Genomic DNA, 19,703 nt, shown 5'->3' on the forward strand with positions numbered 1-19,703 from the left:
CCCTGAAAATGCAGCTTTTTCTTTGTGCCAGTGTTTAGAAATGCATTTTAATTCATGACTTTCTCATTGCTATGGATGTAGCATGTCCTAACTGAAGTCTGGGGCCTCTCTTCCTTTGTGTGAGAGTTGCTCTGTGTAAGATGTTGTCAGCTCTCCCTTCAGTCTTTGAGAGGAGACATACGGTTCTTCCCACTGCTCTGCCTCTGGGGGTTGCTTTGAATGTCAGCAATACCAGGCAGGGTCAAAGGTGGTTGAAGAAGCATTTTAAGACACTGGCTGGCAGAGGAAAGACGCTGTCCCATCTTGTCTTGTTGCTTTCCTTCGGTAGCCTTGGAAGAGTGGAAGAACAAGAGACTAGCTTCAGAACGCTAACAGATTTTTGAAGCTCTTTGGGAAACACACACGTTGTCAATAAAGAGATCTGAAATGAATTTGTAATGGTCCAGTGGTACTGGCTTATATTAGGCCTGATGTGAATAGAATGTTCTGGATGTAGGTTTCTTGAGAATTCACTGCAATCTAGTTCATTTTAACTCTTGAATCTAATATGTTTTAGCCTATAATTTTGTTAAAAAGTAGCTTAAGGAAAGAGAAAACATTTTTAATTAATAATATTTAGGGGCGCTTGAGTGGCTCAGTCAGTTAAGTGTCTGACTTCAGCTCAGCTCATGATCTCATGGTCTTGGGTTCGAGCCCCACATCGGGCTCTGTGCTGACAGCTCAGAGCCTGGAGCCTGCTTCAGATGCTGTGTCTCCCTCTCTCTGCCCCTCCACTGCTCACATTCTGTCTCTCTCTCTCTCAAAAATAAATAAATATTAAAATATTTAAACAAGAGCAAATGGGGTTAGGACAAGTGGTTAGGACAGATTACTGTTTAAATAAATTCTGCTTCACAAGTGTGATCTTTAAGCAAGGAAAAATTTTCCTTTAATACTCTAATCTTTGCACATAATTACAAAAGAAATAATCTGTTTCGTACTTGAGATCTTCGCCCCTGAAAAGCTAGCCATCACTGCAGCTGATTGGTCTCCATCATTGTAACAAATGGCAGCATCATGGGAAGTATCCCTCCATCCTGCCAGGGTCTTTCAGCCTAGGGATTATTCCCTTCTTTCTCTTATGCCTACTTTATTCCTGTAAATTGTCTACTGGTCCTTGATCCGCCTTTCAAAAAAATTTTTTTTTTAGTTTTTTAATTTTATGTGATGATGGTTTCAGAATTCAACGATTGATCACTTACAAATAATACCCAGTGCTCATCCCAACAAGTGCCCTCCTTAATGCCCATAACTCATTTAGCCCATCCCCCCTCCCAACACTCCTCTTAAAAGGTCTTTCCCTTTGGCCTGTAAAAACACTGGAGTCCCTCTTTCTTCCCTAGCAGTCAACCTGGACTCACTCCACGACTCTCTCCAGCCACCACCCTTTCTCTCCCTCATCTGTCATAGCCCAGCATCTTGGAAGTGTTTATTTTATATATATATATATGTGTGTGTGTGTGTGTGTGTGTGTGTGTGTGTGTATAAGTGATCTCTATGCCCAACGTGGGGCTCGAACTCAAGACCCCAAGATCCAGACTCATACATTCTACCAGCTGCGCCAGCCAGGTGCCACAGCCCAACGTCTTTAAAAGTGGCCTTCATCCGCCCAGCTCTCATTTCTTCAGCCCGCTGCAGTCTAGCTTCTGTCCCACCTTGCTACCCAAGCCCCTCTTGGCTGTGTGTCCAGTGATGGTTTTTCAACGTAACTTAGGTGTTCTTCCCTCAGCTATTTGCGCAGTTCACCCCCCTCGTCCTTGAAACCTTCCGAGTGCCTCTTAGGATGCCACACCCTCCTGGGATGCCACTCCCTCCACGGCTTCTTTTTTTTTTTTTTTTTTTTAATTTTTTTCAACGTTTATTTATTTTTGGGACAGAGAGAGACAGAGCATGAATGGGGGAGGGGCAGAGAGAGAGGGAGACACAGAATCGGAAACAGGCTCCAGGCTCTGAGCCATCAGCCCAGAGCCCGACGCGGGGCTCGAACTCACGGACCGCGAGATCGTGACCTGGCTGAAGTCGGACGCTTAACCGACTGCGCCACCCAGGCGCCCCTCCACGGCTTCTTTTCAGTCTCTCGTGTAAGCTCGTTTGCTGTGCACCTTTGCGGGTAGGGATCCCTTCAGGTGACAGCTCACCTCGGCTCTCCTCCCTCTACACTTCCCCCTGAAGGAGCTCATCCACAGCCTGCAAACATCTGCAAACAACTCCCAGCTGTGTGTCTGACCCCATCCTTCCTCCTCCCTCCACCACGGTGCATCTAGCTGCCTGTCCGACCTCTGGACCTCTGTCCCCACCTGTCACAGCCATCTCGAGTTCAGCCAGATTGCCGATCTGCCTTTTCCAGTTCTGGCTCTCCCAACATTTCCAGCAGCAGTAAATGACACCATTTACCCATTTGCTCAAGACAGAAGCCTGGCTTCCTTTTCCTTTCCTGAGCATCCCCTCTGATCATAGTCCTTTTTCTATTAGTTGACATTACAATTGAGATTAAAGTTCAATATCCCCAGTGTGGCCCCTTGCTTGCCTCTAATATTTTATGGAGTTGTTTTAGCCAACATCGCAGTTAGGATGAAGTTCAAAATCCTGACGTAGCCCCTGCCTGCTGTAGCTCTTTCCTGCATGAAGCTCCCTGCTATACTCTGCCCTCAGCCGTTTTGACCTTCCCTATCCCCAAGGGGGCTTAGTTCTTTCTGTCCCCAGATCCTTGTTCATACTGTCCCCTTCCTTCTGACCCTTCTGTTTGGCCCACTTCTGGTTCACCTTTGACTCACCTGTTTTGGCTCAACTGTTTATACGCCGTCATAGCACCTCAGACTTCTTTCTGGCCCCCAGCCTGACTGTAATTAAAAAATTATTTGTGCTGTTTTGTTTACGGTCTGTCCCCTCTGCTTGATGTAGGCTCCACGGGCAGGAGTGGGGCCTCTACGTTCACTGCTGTGTCTCTGTCCCCACTGGGGTCCCAGCAGGGAGAGAGAAGATGGTTGTTGGCCGGCTTTGATGCAATTCCCAGATGAAGAGATGTCTTTGTTGCTCTTTGCATTTCCTTCCAGGACCTTCCCCATTGTCATTAGCAATGATCTGTAATGTGCCAGCCAAATATTTCTCCTGCCACCTCCCTCTGCTCAGAAGGAACTGGGGAAGCTTTTTGTTTCTCATTAGCCTCATTCCTAAAGCTTGTTCCTAGTCTTTCCATATTTTCATCGTCCTTTCCAAACCTTCTCTCAGACCAGGAAGCAACAAAATTTTACTTGGGGTTATGATTGGACATTTACTGAAATTTGTGGTGGGGTCGTATTATGCAGGGACTCAGGTGCATTTAACACCTTTTAAGGTTGGCGCTTTTCTTCTGATTGTTAAGAGTCAGTTAAGGAAATCTTTGAGAATACAACAAAGGGTCAGGAAGAGAACTATAGCCATCATCTCAGATTTTTTTTTATCCTAAAATAGGGCCCTCCTTGTATCTATCATTTTTATTCTGTTTTTTTTTTTTTTTTTTTTCCTCCATTTAACCTCACGTTTACATTTTGATCTAAGCCCTGAGAAATGGGAATAAAACCCAAAGGAACCCAGGTTTGGACAAGACCCACGGGGAGATATGCCTGGTCAGTAGCAGGCAGCAGGACCTGTCCCTCTAGAAACAGAGGAAGGGATATCATCAGGCCACCCTGAGACCTTGACTCTGCGGTGCTTTCCCCACATGTGACTCATCCCCTGACTTCTGCCTCTCTTGCCACTTCAGGATGGCTCTGCTCCTCCTCTGTCTCAGCTCCTCTTTCTCTGCCTCCTCAGGTCTCGGCTTCAAGGGCACCTTCTCAGATAGACCTTCCCTGACAGCCCCTCCCCCATTACACTGTCCACATCGGGGGCACCCGCCAGTTTCCTTCCTGACAGTCGTCACTAGCTGGCGTTTTTATTGGTGTAATTATTCGTCAAATGTTCATGTAGGCACTGCCTTTCCAGCATATTGTGATGTGTTCTGGTGTGCTCCTTAAAAAAACAAAAACCTACAAATTTTGGCTTAAGTTTATTTATTTTGAGAGAGAACACACGTATGAGGGAGGGACAGAGAGAGAGAGAGAGAGAGAGAGAGAGAGAGAATCCCAAGCAGGCTCCACACCAGCAGCGTGGAGCCCTATGTGGGGCTCGAACTCACGAACCCTTGAGATTATGACCTGAGCCGAAACCAAGAGTCGGACGCTGAACCGACTGAGCCACCCAGCTGCCCCCAAAGTTTCTAGGTTTAATTGAGTGTACATGGGTCCTTTTGTACCAGATTGGCCATATTTGTTGACATTTGTTTTTGTCCATTTTCATTTTAAAATGGCAAGGCAAGGGTCCTGTTCATTTTGCCTTTCGTAGTGCCTGGCATGGCTTCAGAGAATTTGGTACACAGTCAACATGGTTACTTTTTTTTTTTTAATCCAGAAAAAAAAAAAAATGTGTTCCTAAGATCGCTAGGATCTCATTAACATTTTCCTTTACTACCTTGTTTTATCTATTCATCCAGCAAGCATTTATATCATGCCTATCCTGGGCTGGGCACTGCATACACTCGGGGGCAGGTGTGGCTCCTCCCTCACTGATCTTGCAGTCTGGTTGGATACTAGGCATTTGACGAATAATTACACCAATAAAAACAACGTCAGCTAGTGACGAGTGTCAGGAGTGTCAGGAAGGAAACTGGCGGGTGCCCCCGATGCGGACAGTGTAATGGAGGAGGGGCGGTGCGGACAGTGTAATGGAGGAGGGGCGGTCAGGGAAAGTCTATCCGAGAAGGTGCCCTTGAAGCTGAGACCTGAGGAGGCAGAGAAAGAGGAGCTGAGACAGAGGAGGAGCAGAGCCTCTGTGAGGGAGCAGCAGGTCTAAGAGTGCGCCGTTCAACAAAGCTAAGTCGGAATTGAGTCGCTCCGATCAGGGGCCTCTGTTGTCCCAAAACATGTTTTGAAAAATTTTCAAGGAATGCATTTAGCTCTACAAAAGGGTATTTCAGTTTGTTTTTTTCTGAGTAGGACTTTCTGAACGTACTGCCCATCCTGTTTTCACCGAGGCTTTTACTGATACCTCTACCAGGCAGCTGGGAAAGGTACCAGCAAGTGAGGCTTCGGACACCTTACTTGTTCAACAAATATGAACAAATAAACATGACCCCCTTCTCGGGTACAGATGTCACATTGGACCCTGGGACCGGTAAAGAGAGCTTGATTGACTGAGGAGTGGCCCGTGGGGGAGGGGGGGGGAAGGAGACTCTGAGGGAGGGTTTAGAAGGACCCTCAGCCACCAGCTGCCTCTGGACATTCCTCCCTAGGAACAGAAGTCACCCCCTTATGAGTGATTCGGGAACCACAAAAGGGAAATAGCAGTTGAAATTTCTTTGGGCTGTTAGTATTTGTTTCCGAAAAGCATTTTGTCCTAGTGTAGGTCAGAGTTCTTTCCTTCATTCAGCAAAGAGTGGGAGCCCTCTGTGTGCCCAGTGTTGTACCAGGGGAAGACCAGCTATCAACAAATAGCTACGACATGAAGGATGCTAGAAGGCTTATAATCCCTACAGAGGACATGACAGGAGAGGGAGGGGGTAATGGGGAATTGGGAGGAATCACTTAGGGGGTGGAGACAGGTGGTACAATGGTTAAAGACAGTGATCAGGAAAGGGTTTACTGAGTGACATTTGAGCAGAGACTTGGGAGACAGTGAGCCATGTGGTTTTGTGAGAAAGAACATTCCAGGTGGCAGCAGCAGCCGATGCTGAGGTCTGGGGAACACGCCTGGGATATCTGACGAGCACAAGGATCCCCGGATGGCGTGGTGGATAAGCAGAGGCAGCGAGGGGCAGGGTATGTAGGAGAGCAGGTGGAGGGCAGAGGAGAAGCCGGGACGTGTGGGGCCTTGGGGGCTTTCCCTCTGGTTGGAAAGGAAGACATGGGAGGCTTTGAACGGAACGTGGAGAATGGACCGTGGGAATGAGGGTGGGAGGACACAGTTGCCGTAACTCAGGCAGGAGAGGACGGTGGCCTGGACTCAGGCGGGGGTGGTAGGAGAGGCCGGCTTTTGGGTATATATTGAAGGCAGAGCTGCTGTGGGGTGTGTGGAAAGAGAACAAGGACTCCAAGACTCTTGGCCTGAGCTTCCGAAAGCATGGAAGATTCTTTGGAGCGGGCAGGGGAGATCAGGAGTGCATTACGGACGTGTTCAGTTTAGGTCCATAGCACACGTGGGTAGACACGTCAAGGCGGTCAGGTATGGGAGCGAGTCAGGGAGAGGCCTGGATGAGACCCATTGGGGGCCATCTGTGTATGCATGGTGTCTACATCCACAAGCTTGTGGGGTGACAGTATGTTGGGCTGGACCTCCAGTGCCAAGGGCCTAGGGGGATGTGAGGAGCCAGAGGAAAGTGGCCAGCGAGCTGGGTGGCAACCAAGCCTGATGGCGACCTGCTTTCTGGATCCCCGTGCAGGTGCGACAACGTGCGTGTATTTAAGCTGGGCCTCTTCTCCGGCCTCTGGTGGACCCTTGCGCTCTTCTGCTGGATCAGTGACCGAGCCTTCTGTGAGCTGTTGTCCTCCTTCCACTTCCCCTACCTGCACTGCGTGTGGTAAGCCCCAGCGACCCCACGGGGATCTGTGCTTGTCGTCAGGCATCATTCTCCCTGCAGGGTGTGCAGGTGTGCGAGGGGACAGCACAGGCTGAGCGCCTTTCTCCTCACAGAGACCGTCAGGAAAGTGTGCTCAAAGGCGGAAGGGGCTCCAGGGAGCAGGCTTAGCCAGAACTAAAAGACCTAATTGTGCGTGCTTCAAGTCTGCAGTCTCTTACCTTTAGCTCCATTACTAAAGCATAAAGGAGCTTGAAAACCGAATCTGTAACCTGAGCTGTAGCTAGATCTCTAGGGAGGGGGGCGGGGGTGGGGGGTAAGGCTTGGGACAGATAGGATGTGGGGCCTGGGATGCCCAGGTGACAGCATCACAGGTCATCTAGGGACAGTCTCAGCCACTCCCTTTCCAGACAGAGACGGATGCCCAGAAGGGGAAAGCGAACTAATGCTTCACCTGGGCGTTCAGTCATAGGGAGTTGGAGCATCTATGCATTGGATTGCTCAGGTTACACGGTGAAGTTTGAAAATAAAAAGCAGCACGCGGTTTACTGAGCAACACTCAACAGTTTCCACTCAGGAAGCTGAGGGAGGAAGTCAGAGCGGTTTCTTCCCAGGAACTGCTTTAGCGACAAACCAAGAGTCCCGTTTCCCTCCACCCGCCACGACTTCTGATTGCAAGAGATAACAAGGACCAAGAGACATCTGCTTTAGGACGGCCCTTGTCAATTGAGAGCACCCAGGGAGAATTCTAGTGGTGAGGAGTTGGAAAAACTCTATCAGATCCAAGATTCAGAACAAGCTTGACTTCTGTCAGGCGATGCCTAGGACTCTGGTTTGGGAGAACTCGTATGAATTCCTTTGAACATGAGAATTTGTAACATACTAGCAGGAGACACAATCTGCTCTCAGTGGAAGGCTTGGGGACTCCCAGGACTGTTCGCAGAAGACAAAGTAAAACAGCACAAACTGGAGATTCTAGTCTGAGGGTCCTTTGCCTGATATTTTTTAGGTTCAACCTCGACTTACAGTGTATAGATTCACTAGTATGAGTTTGTTGAGTTATAATGGAGATAATAAAATGCAGATTTTTTAAATGTTTATTTTTGAAAGAGATCAAGGAAGGGGGGGAAGGGCAGAGAGAGACAGAGACAGAAACAGAGCTCAAGAGGGGTGGGGCAGAGAAAGAGAGACAGAGACAGAGAGACAGAGTGAGAGCAGGGGAGGGGCAGAGAGAGAGGGAGGCACAGATACTGAAGCATGGTCCAGGCTGCAAGCTGTCAGCACAGAGCCTGATGCGGGGCTCGAACTCACAAACTTTGAGATCATGACCTGAGCTGAAGTTGGATGCTTAACTGACTGAGCCACCCAGGCGCCCCTAAAATGTAGATTTTAAGTGTATGATTTGATGAGTTTTGATAAATGTGTACACGTGTGTAAAGATGACCTCATTCAAGATGTACTACGTTTTTATTAATCCAATTTTAACAGTTTAAGCAAAATTTAAAAATTAGACTGTAATAACTTTGGCTCAAACTTAATTTGTTTCTAAGTGTTGTGTACTTCCTGCCATGTTTTTCAAAGGTGAAAAACATCTTTTTGTACCAGTTGGGACGTTTTAAGAACAAATTTAAACCAAAGTATAGAGAGAGGCTCTCATAATTCTGTCTGCCAACGAGTGATAACCATTGTTCTCAACCTGAGGTTTTTTCTTCTGGATTTTCAGATTTGTTTATTTAAGTAATTTCTGCACAATGGGACTCTAAACTCACGACCCCGAGAATCAAGGGTCACACGTGCTACGGACTGAGCCAGCCAAGTGCCCTTTCTTCCAGATTTTTGTCTATTTCTCTAATTCTACCTTTACTTATTTAAAAAAATGTTTTAAGTTTATTTATTTATTTTGAGGTGGGGGTGGGGAGGCTCAGGGAGGGCAGATAGAGAGGGAGAGAGAGTCCCAAGCAGGCTCTGCATTGTCAGCACAGAGCCCAACGTAGGGCTAGAACTCACGCACTGTGAGATCATGACCTGAACTGTAATAGAGTCAGACACTTGACTGAGCCACTCAGGCTCCCCTCTAATTCTGCTTTTAAAGAACAATTCTATACATGATGCAAATGATCTTTTTTTTTTCTTTTTTCTTTTTTAAGAGAATACTAGATATATTTACATCGATATATCTAGATATCTATCTAGATATCTATGTATCTAGATATATGTCCAAATCCAGGGAGATTATATTAATGAACACTTTTTAAAAGTCTATAAGATAATGCCTTTTACCCATACTGTCCTATATACTAGATATTATTAACTCTTGAATCTTAACCTGTTTAAAAATATTTTTATTTTCATGTCTTTGTAAGAAAAATGGCCTTCTTATTGAACATCTTTTCCAACATAAGCTTACTCTTTGTATTTCTTCTCTTGAAAGGAGCCTTTTTGTTGGTCTTCTCTGCAGAGTATTTCTTTTTTTTTTTTTTTTTTTTATAAACGTTTATTTATTTTTGAGACAGAGAGAGACAGAGCATGAACGGGGGAGGGGCAGAGAGAGAGGGAGACACAGAATCGGAAACAGGCTCCAGGCTCTGAGCCATCAGCCCGGAGCCCGACGCGGGGCTCGAACTCACGGACTGCAAGATCGTGACCTGGCTGAAGTCGGACGCTTAACCGACTGCGCCACACAGGCGCCCCTCTGCAGAGTATTTCTATTTTTAAAAATTTTTATCTAGCACCTAGTGCCTGGCACATAGTAGTAGGCAGTCGTTACTGTCCCATAACTAGGTGTGTGTGTCATGCAAATTTGCATCATTTTCAAGCGTATGGAGGGTACTACATTGAGCCCTCTTGGGGGCAACATCCAGCATCAGTAATTATCCGCCTGAGGCCAATCTCGGCCTTGCTGTCTTCATCCACTGCCCACTCCCACACTGATGGTTTTAAAGGGCATCCTGTGAAATGATTACTTTTTGAGAGTTCTTTGGAATATAGGGATTTTAACTCTTTGGTCATGTGAGTACAAATTCCACCCCCCCCCCCTTTCCATTTGTCTTTGAGTATATAATGATATTTTGGGGCCATGTTGATTTTAAACATTCATGTTCCAACATCTGTCAGTCTTTTCCTGTAGGGTTTCTGGGCTTTGTGTCAGTATCAGAAAGGCCTCAGCCACCGAAGTTTATAAAAACACTTTCTTTGATTATATTTAAGAAATAGATTTATTTATTTATTTATTTTTTTTCAACGTTTATTTATTTTTGGGACAGAGAGAGACAGAGCATGAACGGGGGAGGGGCAGAGAGAGAGGGAGACACAGAATCGGAAACAGGCTCCAGGCTCCTAGCCATCAGCCCAGAGCCTGACGCGGGGCTCGAACTCACGGACCGCGAGATCGTGACCTGGCTGAAGTCGGACGCTTAACCGACTGCGCCACCCAGGCGCCCCAAGAAATAGATTTAAAAGCTTTCATTCATCCAGAATTAGATTTCAGTCTAAGAGAAGGAAGGATTACATGCTTTTAGGTTTTTTTTTTTTTTTTTACATTTTTATTTTTGAGAGACAGAGACAGAGCACAAGCAGGGGAGGGACAGAGAGAGGAGACCCAGAACCCGATGCAGACTCCAGGCTCTGAGCTGTCAGCACTGAGTCTGACACAGGGGTCGAACTCACAAACCGTGAGATCACGACCCGAGCCGAAGTCAGACGCTCAACTGACTGAGCTACCCAGGCGCCCCAGGATCACATGCTTTTAAATGGTCCCTTGCTTGATAAAGATTCATGTTAAAACTTTTTACAGACACAGTAAAAAAGTTTCCCTGCTAAACTGTACACAAGCAGTTTAATCAGTATAAAATGATTCCTAATAAAGAGCATTAACTATGTGTAAGCGACCTTGGAGTAAGAAGGTGGGATCCAATCAGACGTGCTCAGTTCCCTCCATCTTCCTAGCACTGGTTTTAAATCTTTGGGTGTCAGTTGAGTGTCAAAGGCATTTGCATGTTTGCCCTTATTAGAACTTTCTGAAACAGGCCCTGCTTGCTCCAGATTTATCACTCTCCTGCTGTTCTGGAGATTATTGGTCACCTTCACCCCTTCCTAATTGAAAAAGGCACTGGGCTGTCATTACAGCCAGGAGTGGTGGGCTGGCCCAGCGGGAGGGGCAGGCTAGCATGAAGGTGGCCATCTTTGCCTGTGTCAGGTGCTCACTCCCTGTGTCCTTCTCGCAGGCACATCCTCATCTGCCTCGCTGCCTACCTGGGCTGTGTATGCTTTGCCTACTTTGATGCAGCCTCTGAGATCCCTGAGCAGGGCCCCGTCATCAAGTTCTGGCCCAGCGAGAAGTGGGCCTTCATCGGCGTGCCTTACGTGTCCCTCCTGTGTGCCAGCAAGAAATCACCAGTCAAGATCACGTGATGGCATGGCCGTGGTGGCTTGGCTTCTCTGCTTATTTTCCCTGATGCACGGGCTCCCTTTGCCAGCAAAGACAGCCAGGGGCTTGCAGAGTCCGGGGTAGGGCCTGTCTTTTAAAAGTTCTGTTCCCTTGGGCTCAACTAACGTGTCTGTGGCCCACCAGGACTCTACCGTGCAGGGGGAGGAAGGTCTTCCCCTTTCCCAAAGATGGAAAGTGGAGGGCTGAGGGGCACCAGGTGGAACTTCTCAGCCTCTTCCAGATGCAGTAGTTTGTTGGGCTGTATCCTTTCTGGCAATGGCAGAGCAGTCCCTCGGGGAGCCCATTTCCCAGTAGGAGATGGGTCCAGACTCGACCATTCCCATGTGCTCTCCGTGTCAACTCTCCTGCTGACCGACAGGCCCTGCGACAAACTCAGACCTCTGTCTGATGGAAGATCCCAGGGATTTTCATTTGAGGAAACTGTCCTAAAACAAGACCAAGCCAATGAAATCCACACAGGGCTAATGGCTAAGGAGGCATCCATGTAGAGCTCTCCGTAACCAGGTTTTACATGCACTTGTGAATCTTTTCTCTACTACCTCTGCTGAGAGATGGGGATTTGACTTCAGAGGAGGATGAAGCAGACGAGAAAAACCCTCTGTGCCAAAAGCTACACTCTGCTTTAAGCCATTCTTGAAGATGAGCACAATTTTTAGATGTGGACATTGTTGGCCCCCTCCCCAAACCAACGGTCACACACACACACACACACACACACACACACACACACACAGGATAGTTGTGGTGTGAGCAGGTCTGCACACAGACCCCGGCTCCTTAGTGCCGAGCTCCGTAAGGTCAGGCCTCATGACAGTCACGGTGGGAGTCCTGCCTGGTTCAACGTCTGGAGCAGACATGAAGTTCTAGAAACTTGTGCTGATTGGAAGCCTTCTGGATGCTCTTCCATTTGGAAGTTATCCCCCAAAATGTCACCTCTTCTTTCTGCAAGATTTCCTGCGGGAATCATACTCCATATTCTCCCAGTACAAGGTGCTTCCTGTGGTTTCTCCAAGGATTTGATAGCTGCTCTTCTCTAGAACTGTGGCTCTTTGGGTCATGGGTGCAGCAGGCAATGCTGTTGGCCTTCTCAGTTTTTCCTCACCTGAAGGGACACTAGCCAAAACTAATCTCTTCATTGGGCCGAATGAAGACTCTAAAACGGTCATCAAGGTGTGAGGGGGAATGCATGACCTCAGGGATACTCACTTTAACTGACATCTCCCACTTTGCAACATTCCATCATGAAAGAGGGCAGGACAGACATGTCCTTGTGTGGATGGGAGTCCTGTCGCTAAGGATTTAATAAGAATTGGGCAGGACCAGCGTGTGGCAGGTCTAGGAACTTTGACTCCAGTTAGAATTTGCACAGGATCGAAGGTGAAAAGTCCAATAAGGAACTGAATTGAGACTTTAAAAATGAAGGACTTTATTCTGCTTCTGTGGTTTTCAAGTTATTTTTAGCAGAATCCTATCTGCGATAAGAAATCATCAAGGAACCCAAATGTGTGATAGATGGTGCATTCTAGTAGTTTAAATTTAAGGTTAAACTTCTACATTTCCCTTAATATCATGCAGTGAAAAATGCAAGTTGGTGGTTTCCATGGTAAAAAATTTGGGATTGAATGAGTGTACCCTGTTTATGATAGCTTAAAAATATACTTTAAAAATGGTATTTAAGTATTTGTGGGGCTTCTAGTGCACTTCTGAGACCTAGGTGGTTCACGAACTACCTAGAGTTTTGTTTTGTTTTTTAAATTTTTAATGTTTATTTTTGAGAGAAAGAGACAGAGCACAAATGGGGGAGGGGCAGAGAGAGAGGGAGACACAGAATCCGAAGGAAAATGTGAGCTGTCAGCACAGAGCCCAACGTGGGGCTTGAACCCACAAACTGTGAGATCATGACCTGAACTGGAGTCAGATGCTTAACCAACTGAGCCACCCAGGTGCCCTGGAACCACCTAGAGTTTTAAAACTGTTCAGTCTTTTGGGTTTAAAGTCTAGAATTTTTTCAAAGGGAATTAGACTGTCCTCACTTCAGATGGACTTCCCAGGTTTGGATTCTGGTGTCATTCATTCTGGAGTATAAAAATGCTCCAAAGTAGGGGGAAGCTTTGATTTACTTTAAGTCCAGCTGTCTTAGTGTGGAAGCATACGTGAGGAGAAGGGGCCGTGGGAAGTGTTTGTGCTCTATGGGAGGTTTAATTTCCATCTCAAGGGCTCCTCAGTGATGAGAGCATTGTTCCAGCAGTTAAGGAGGGTGTGGGTCTCTCGATCAGGTAAAGGGGTAGGTCCATGGGGAACACCACCTTCTAACTCCCAACTATGACCTTACTCTTCTGGAAATTTCTTAGTGCCCTTTGGAAATAGAGATAAGCTGGGACTGCTGGAAATGAGGAAATAAGTGCCCTGACAGGGCTGTTTCCATCTACCTTCTACAAGAAAAATGGCTTAGTTAAGATGTCAGAAGGAATGCTTTTGTTGTAAAAACAAAAACAAAAACAAAAAAACAAAACAAAACAAAAACCAAAAAACAAACCAGAAGGCCCTTCTAGAGATAGGTTTTGATGAGCTAAGGACTGATAACAGGTATGGAATGGGGTATATTTTAGGAGGACAAAAACATAACTTCTACTCTTGAACAAAAATCGCTATGGCTTGTTAGTGTGAAGATGGTAAATCAAGAAAGTAGGAGTTTAAAGATTTTATTTGAAGTTAGGTTTATGGCATCATTCATGTTTATATTTACGATGCTTTTATAGCAGTCCAGGCTCTTGAAGAGAATTAGAAAGCTGCAGGAAAGTTGAAGAGAAAAAAGTAGTCTGCATTTCTGTTGTCCAAGGACAATCATTGTTAATATTTTGGCATTTTGGTGTATTTCCTCATCTTTTTTTCTTCTCCCAATAGAGTTGTAAATAGAGGTATTTTAGCATGCACAGTTCATCTGGTAGCTCGAATGGAATATAAATGTCAGTTGTGTATTTTCCACGAAGAGCAGCTTTTGGAATACACTTGAGTTAGCTCTGCACTTGAGAGCTCATCACTGGATTCTGACTTACTGCTGAGTCTTTTTACATTGAGCCGGACATGAATAGGTCCTGAGAAATAATGAACCGAAGTCTACTTTTTGTTAGGCCTCTGCACTTGGGTTGACAAACTACAGAAAATAGCTATTTGATAGATGGCTCTGCAGGTTGTGAGGTTTTCAGATTTTAAAAAAGTGAATAGCTTATTGATGTGCAATCAAGAATCTTTGTTTTTTTCCCCCTGATAACGCAGGGAAGTGGAAAGTTGACATTCGGGAATTAGGTCATGGCTGTTACTCACCGTGGCAGTCAGATACTTGTTCTGCTTACATAGAATTTGCCTGATGGAACTGGATCTAGGATATTAAACATTAGTATCCTAGTTATCAAGGAATCACTTAAGTCAGCGATTCTTATTTTATTAGTGTTTGGTTGAATGCAGACTTTTAACAAAGTTTTTCTCCTTTTGATGATGATTAGGATTATACTATTAGCATGTCAGTGAATATATTTAAGGTGTGTGGGAGAAGAGATACCTGAATCTGTTCGCTAACAGGCTACTTTTGGGGGAAATCCGCCTGTCCCTCTGATTAGTGCCTACTACGTTCATTATGGATCAGAGATGTTCTGTTGGGGGACCTAAGCTCAATGGTCATCAAGCACAGACTTTCTAAAAATACCGTAACTTGTTCTGTTTATTGGCTTTTTCAGGTGTGTAAAAGCTACTCACCAGTTCCTCATGCTTACATGAGCCAGGGCCATGTTGGGGGCTCTGAGAGTGGGGTAGAGTCTTCCTTGGCTCTTTACCCCATGGGGCTGGCATGAGACCATCTCTGAGGGACAGGTGAGGGCTGAAGCTTGCCCAACCGGAGCCCCTCTCATAGCTCCTTTCCCCCAGATGAGCTTGGAGCCTTTCATTGCCAGCTCTTGGCCGGGGTGCTCCCATTCCAGCTGGCCAAAGAGAATGCTCAGGCCAGGTTGGGATGCTTAATGGATTTTACATACTCCTACAGGCAAAAAAAAAAAAAAAAAAAAAAAAAGCCTCTAAAGGACTGATTGTTTAAATTGTTTCTTTCTGTGTATGTTAAACCAGGTTTAAGACTATTTTATAATCATAGTATGTAATCAGAGCATATATAGTATTTTTAGACCTATTCCTTGTTTTATACTTTAGATAGGTTGTGCCGTCTTAGGGTGGTGTGCCCAGTGGCTGTGGGAGCAGTTAATGTCCATTGTTTGGGAGCGTTTTAAGGCCTTTTGAAATGGAGCTTTTGCACTTTATACTATTTTTGGGAACTATGAGTTATATTTCAATATTAAAGCCATAAGTGGCATTTTCTGTGAATGAAAATATGTTTATGTTTGTGTTTGTTTCCAAAATGATTTCTGAGATATCTGAAAGGGAAAAATGCATCTAATGGATTGGAGAGCAAAGCACATTTTCCTGAATTAGTTTGAGTGAATTTGGGTAGCCTTGCTATTCAACATACTTAGGATTAGCGTAGCTGTTTCTTCTCAGAGCTGTGAAATTAACACACCAAAGTATTTCCAGTACAAAGTGCCTAAAAACAGATTATTTTTATTAGAATTAAGTCATGGATGTAAAAGCTCAAATATAGAAAACTACTCTATGCTGGATTTTCCCTAGTCATTGGAAGGAGGATCATACAACATTTCAAAATAGTAAATGACTTTATTTAGCAGGAAAGTTCCTATGTATTTTGATGTTTATTTTTGAGAGAGACAGAGCGAGCACGAGTGGGGGGAGGGGCAGAGAGCGAGGGAGGCACAGAATTCGAAGGAGGCTCCAGGCTGTGAGCTGTCAGCATGGAGCCTGACACGGAGCTCGAACCCATGGAACTGTGAAATCAAGGCTTGAGCCCGAGTCCGACGCTCAACCGACTGGGCCACCCAAGTGCCCCCGGAAAGTTCTAGGTGTACCTATTTTGCTTAATTTTCTATGATTAAAAAAAAAATTGTTATTAAAGACTTCATAGGCCATGATACTGGAAAGAATAACGTGACCATCAAAACAAAGACAGGATCGTTACAGTGGCTTTTTTCAGACTTTTTTTCTGGCCTGGAAGAGATCAGGAGTGGCCACAGAGCCTTTTGACAATCTGATGGGAGTAGGGTCTTCTCCCCAGGAAAATGCCTATAGGTAGAGTTCTCTGGGAACTCAGGTTCCCTGGAAGCCACCCAACTCCTGCAGGAACAGGGCACCAGGCCAGGATCCAAATCCCATTTCTGGTGCGGAAATTGGGATCTCCACTGCCTTGCTACGCCACTGCCCTCTAAGACCAGTGTTCCGCCCCTCCTCTCCTCCGTCAGGACTTTACCCTCTGAGGGGCTGGAGGGGGCAGCCCCGGGGTGCTGGGAATGTACAACTGAAGTGTCCTCAACAAAAGAGGAGCTTACTCTTTCCTCCAGCCTCTTTCCTGGCTTATAGTTTCGGACACTCCGTAAGATTTTATCTGGGTCTGTCATATTCTGCCTTCTGTATTGTTGGATTTTTCCATAATAAAAAAATTAAGAGGTAGAGTATTTGGGGGTTATGTCCTTCATTCTCTCTGGGGTGGGGCTCAGCCACCTTCCTGCCCATCTTGGGGGGACCCTGGCCGCCTGTCTTTCCAGCTTAAGCGTTTGTCTTCAGTGGGCACTTCTGTTTCTGACCATCTGCAGGCCTGGGGACACCCCACTAAACCTGGGAAGTCTCTCTGGGTGGTAATGCACACAAAGGGAAAGATCAACCTCACATGATTTTTGGTTGGTTGATTTTATAGCATTAAGACAAAACATTTGCTTCAGCTGCTTTTACCACTGAGAAGAGAGACCACAACACGATCTTAAAAATTCCACAAGTAGCAGTAAAATCAGTAGCTTTTGTAGTAAGGCTAGTCACAAGAAAGTGGCTTAAGGTAAGGCCAGGAGCGTGACGAGACACAAAATGGATGGTGGCACTGGTGACATTTGCTAGGGAAGAAGTCTGTGAACAAAGAAAGCCATAGCCAGAGTGGGAAGGACCAGGAGAGACTCCTGGAGTAATATCGCCATCTTGTGGCCTTTTCAGGTATTCCTTTCAGTGGCACTCAAAGCTCTTCCCAATTGCCAATCACCCAGAGCTCAGTGTAATTATTTAAAAAATGCCAAATTACACGGCTTCTTTGTGTCCACATATGCTTTCCTGTTTTTGTTTTTTGTTTGTTTTTTTAAAACCCCAAGCATCTCTCTGCCTTTCCTCCTCCTTGCTTCCCCCAGCAACTCATTCTTCACCTTCTCAGTGTTTGAACTTAAAAAATCTGCCAAATACCATAAAGCAAATATTTTCCTGCATGTAAAACTGAGTTAACGTAGTTGTGATCTAGAGGAAGGTTTTTAATCCACTGAAGTATAAGTTTTGGGATTGATAGTTCCGTTTACACAAGCTAAATGCCAGTACAATCCCCAAAATCTTGAACACAGAATCCAGTTTGAACCAACGCTTTGCAAATGCCTGCTTTGTATTACGTGTCATGCTATCTGCAGAGGGCTAGATGACGAGTAAGGCAGCGTGCTGTGCAGAGGAGAAGAGAAACCACTAACTGCTGAAACCCTGCATACAATTTGACCAGTGAGGAGTTGGAGTTGGAGTTCAAGACTTCTAATCTTTAACTAATGGACCATGAGCCGTGTTTAATAAAATGTAACGTCCGTGCAGTGAAAGAATGGGTGTATTGCCCTAGGAATATTGTTTTCTTAAAGCATGCCTTATTTGAAAGCCCAGCCCAGAAGTTATCTTTCACACAAGATTGTCTTACTTACTCCTATTTTGTGAGGCCAACTCACAAAAGGAATACTCACAAAAGGAATAGGATTCCTGTTTTGGGTGGGATAAAACTGAGGCTCAGAAAGGTATTTTGATCACAGGCATTAAGTGGCAGAGTCAAGACTTGAACCCAAGATTTTCAACTCTTCCGTTTAGTTCCCTAACAACGGATTCAATCTTAACTTTCAAAATGGCAAAAGAGGTAAAGGTTTTCATATAGGTGGGGGCCGAGTTGGGGTTAGCAGATTCAGTACTATCCCATTAATACAAATGGTTAGATAAAACAGAGTAGCAGTCGACATATAGTAGGCGCTTAGCAAAAGGCAGCTAGTAAGAATCTACCACCAAACAGTTGCAGAGGACAGTGCTATCTTGTGGCCACACTTCCCAGGGGTGACCATGTATGTACACATGGGAATCCTTCTACTTCTGGCTCCACGGTCCAAGCTGTCTCTTCCCACAGGGACAGATCTGCAAACCCAGTTCTTTCCTGGCCATCCCTGGCTGTCCTACAGGCACTTCACATTTGCCTTCGCTTTCGCTCTCAAACCAGCACCTGCACACCTGCTCAGAACACCAGGCCACTTTCCGTTCATTTGCCCGGGAAGCCTGCCCCACCGTGCCCCGCCCCCCCCCTTGCCCACCTCCCAATGTTGTCCCCATCCAACCTAATAGCGAATCTTCCTGATTCCACTTCCCCAATGTCTTAAAATCCATCCATTTCTCTCCATCCTAGTGAAGGCACTATTTCTTGCCGATCCATCCCTCCATGCTGGAGTCACAGCCATCTTTCTAAAGCAAAATCAGGCCAGGTCAATTCATGGCTCAGAGCCCACCAATTCTTCTCCATCACTTGTAGAGCAAAGCAAACATGATCTGAGGGGCCTTAACATGATTTAGAATCCCCGGTCCTTGCCCTCTTTTCCAGGCTTGTGAGCTTCTCTCCTCTTGTATGCTTCACTCACTCGAGGGTTGAAGAGCCTTGTATGATTCTACATGGTATTTCACATGGCGTTAGAACCTGTATTAGCCACCCGTTGCCGTGTAACAAGTCACCCCAAAACTCAGTGACTTAAAACAAAGATGTACTCTGTTAGGTCATAAGTTGGGCAACAGATTAGCTAGGTGGCTGTCGCTCAGGTCCTGCATGAGTTTGTAGTCAAGCTTTCAGCTGGGGCTGCAGTCATCTGAAAGCTTGACTGGAGCGTAGGGTTCACCTCCCAGGTAGCTCACTCAGAGGGCTGTCGGCTGAAGGCCTCAGCGTTTTGCTGGGTTGATGGCTCCACATGGCTCCTCCATAACAGGATGGCTGACTTTTAGACTCAGTGATCCACCAGCAGATGGGAAGCTACAACATCTTTTATGACCTTGCCTCCGAAACCACATTTGGTCATTTCTGTAATATCGTGTTTGTTATGTACGTCAGCTCTATTCAGCGTGGGGAAGGACAACACGGGTCACATGAGTTGGGGATCATTGAGGGCCATCTTGGAGGCTGGTAAATGCACAACCTTTGCAGAAATGGTTCTCTCTGCAAGGATGCGCCACATCACAACCTTCCCACCTCCTGAGACTTGACTTCTTTCCAGAAAGCTTTTCCTATTGCTCCCCTCCTTCAGCTCTTTTCCCCTTTTAGTGCAGTGCTTTTCACCCTGTATTGTAATAGGGCAAGGATTAGGCCTTTAAAAATATCCATTTCTTTCAAAATCTGGCACAAAGTAAAAACTCGTGGAATTTGATTCCAGGAATCAGGGACAAAAGCGGGGTGACGGTTTTGCGGTGAGGAAGGATTACGGCAGA

The 19,703-nt window shown here is 45.9% G+C and overlaps 1 protein-coding gene across 1 annotated transcript in view; it reads left to right on the plus strand.

The window, feature by feature from the left end:
- The window catches only part of ACER2 (alkaline ceramidase 2), a 37,190-nt gene extending 21,741 nt beyond the window's left edge, over nucleotides 1-15,449 (plus strand). The window contains exons 5-6 of the mRNA XM_045467635.1: nucleotides 6,494-6,631; nucleotides 10,852-15,449. Coding sequence (XP_045323591.1) covers nucleotides 6,494-6,631; nucleotides 10,852-11,038 — 325 coding nt within the window. The 3' untranslated portion in view covers nucleotides 11,039-15,449. The remainder of the gene's footprint in view (nucleotides 1-6,493; nucleotides 6,632-10,851) is intronic.
- Nucleotides 15,450-19,703: the final 4,254 nt, after the last annotated feature.

Source organism: Leopardus geoffroyi, chromosome D4 (assembly GCF_018350155.1).
Source record: "Leopardus geoffroyi isolate Oge1 chromosome D4, O.geoffroyi_Oge1_pat1.0, whole genome shotgun sequence".
NCBI classification, from domain to species: Eukaryota; Metazoa; Chordata; class Mammalia; order Carnivora; family Felidae; genus Leopardus; species Leopardus geoffroyi.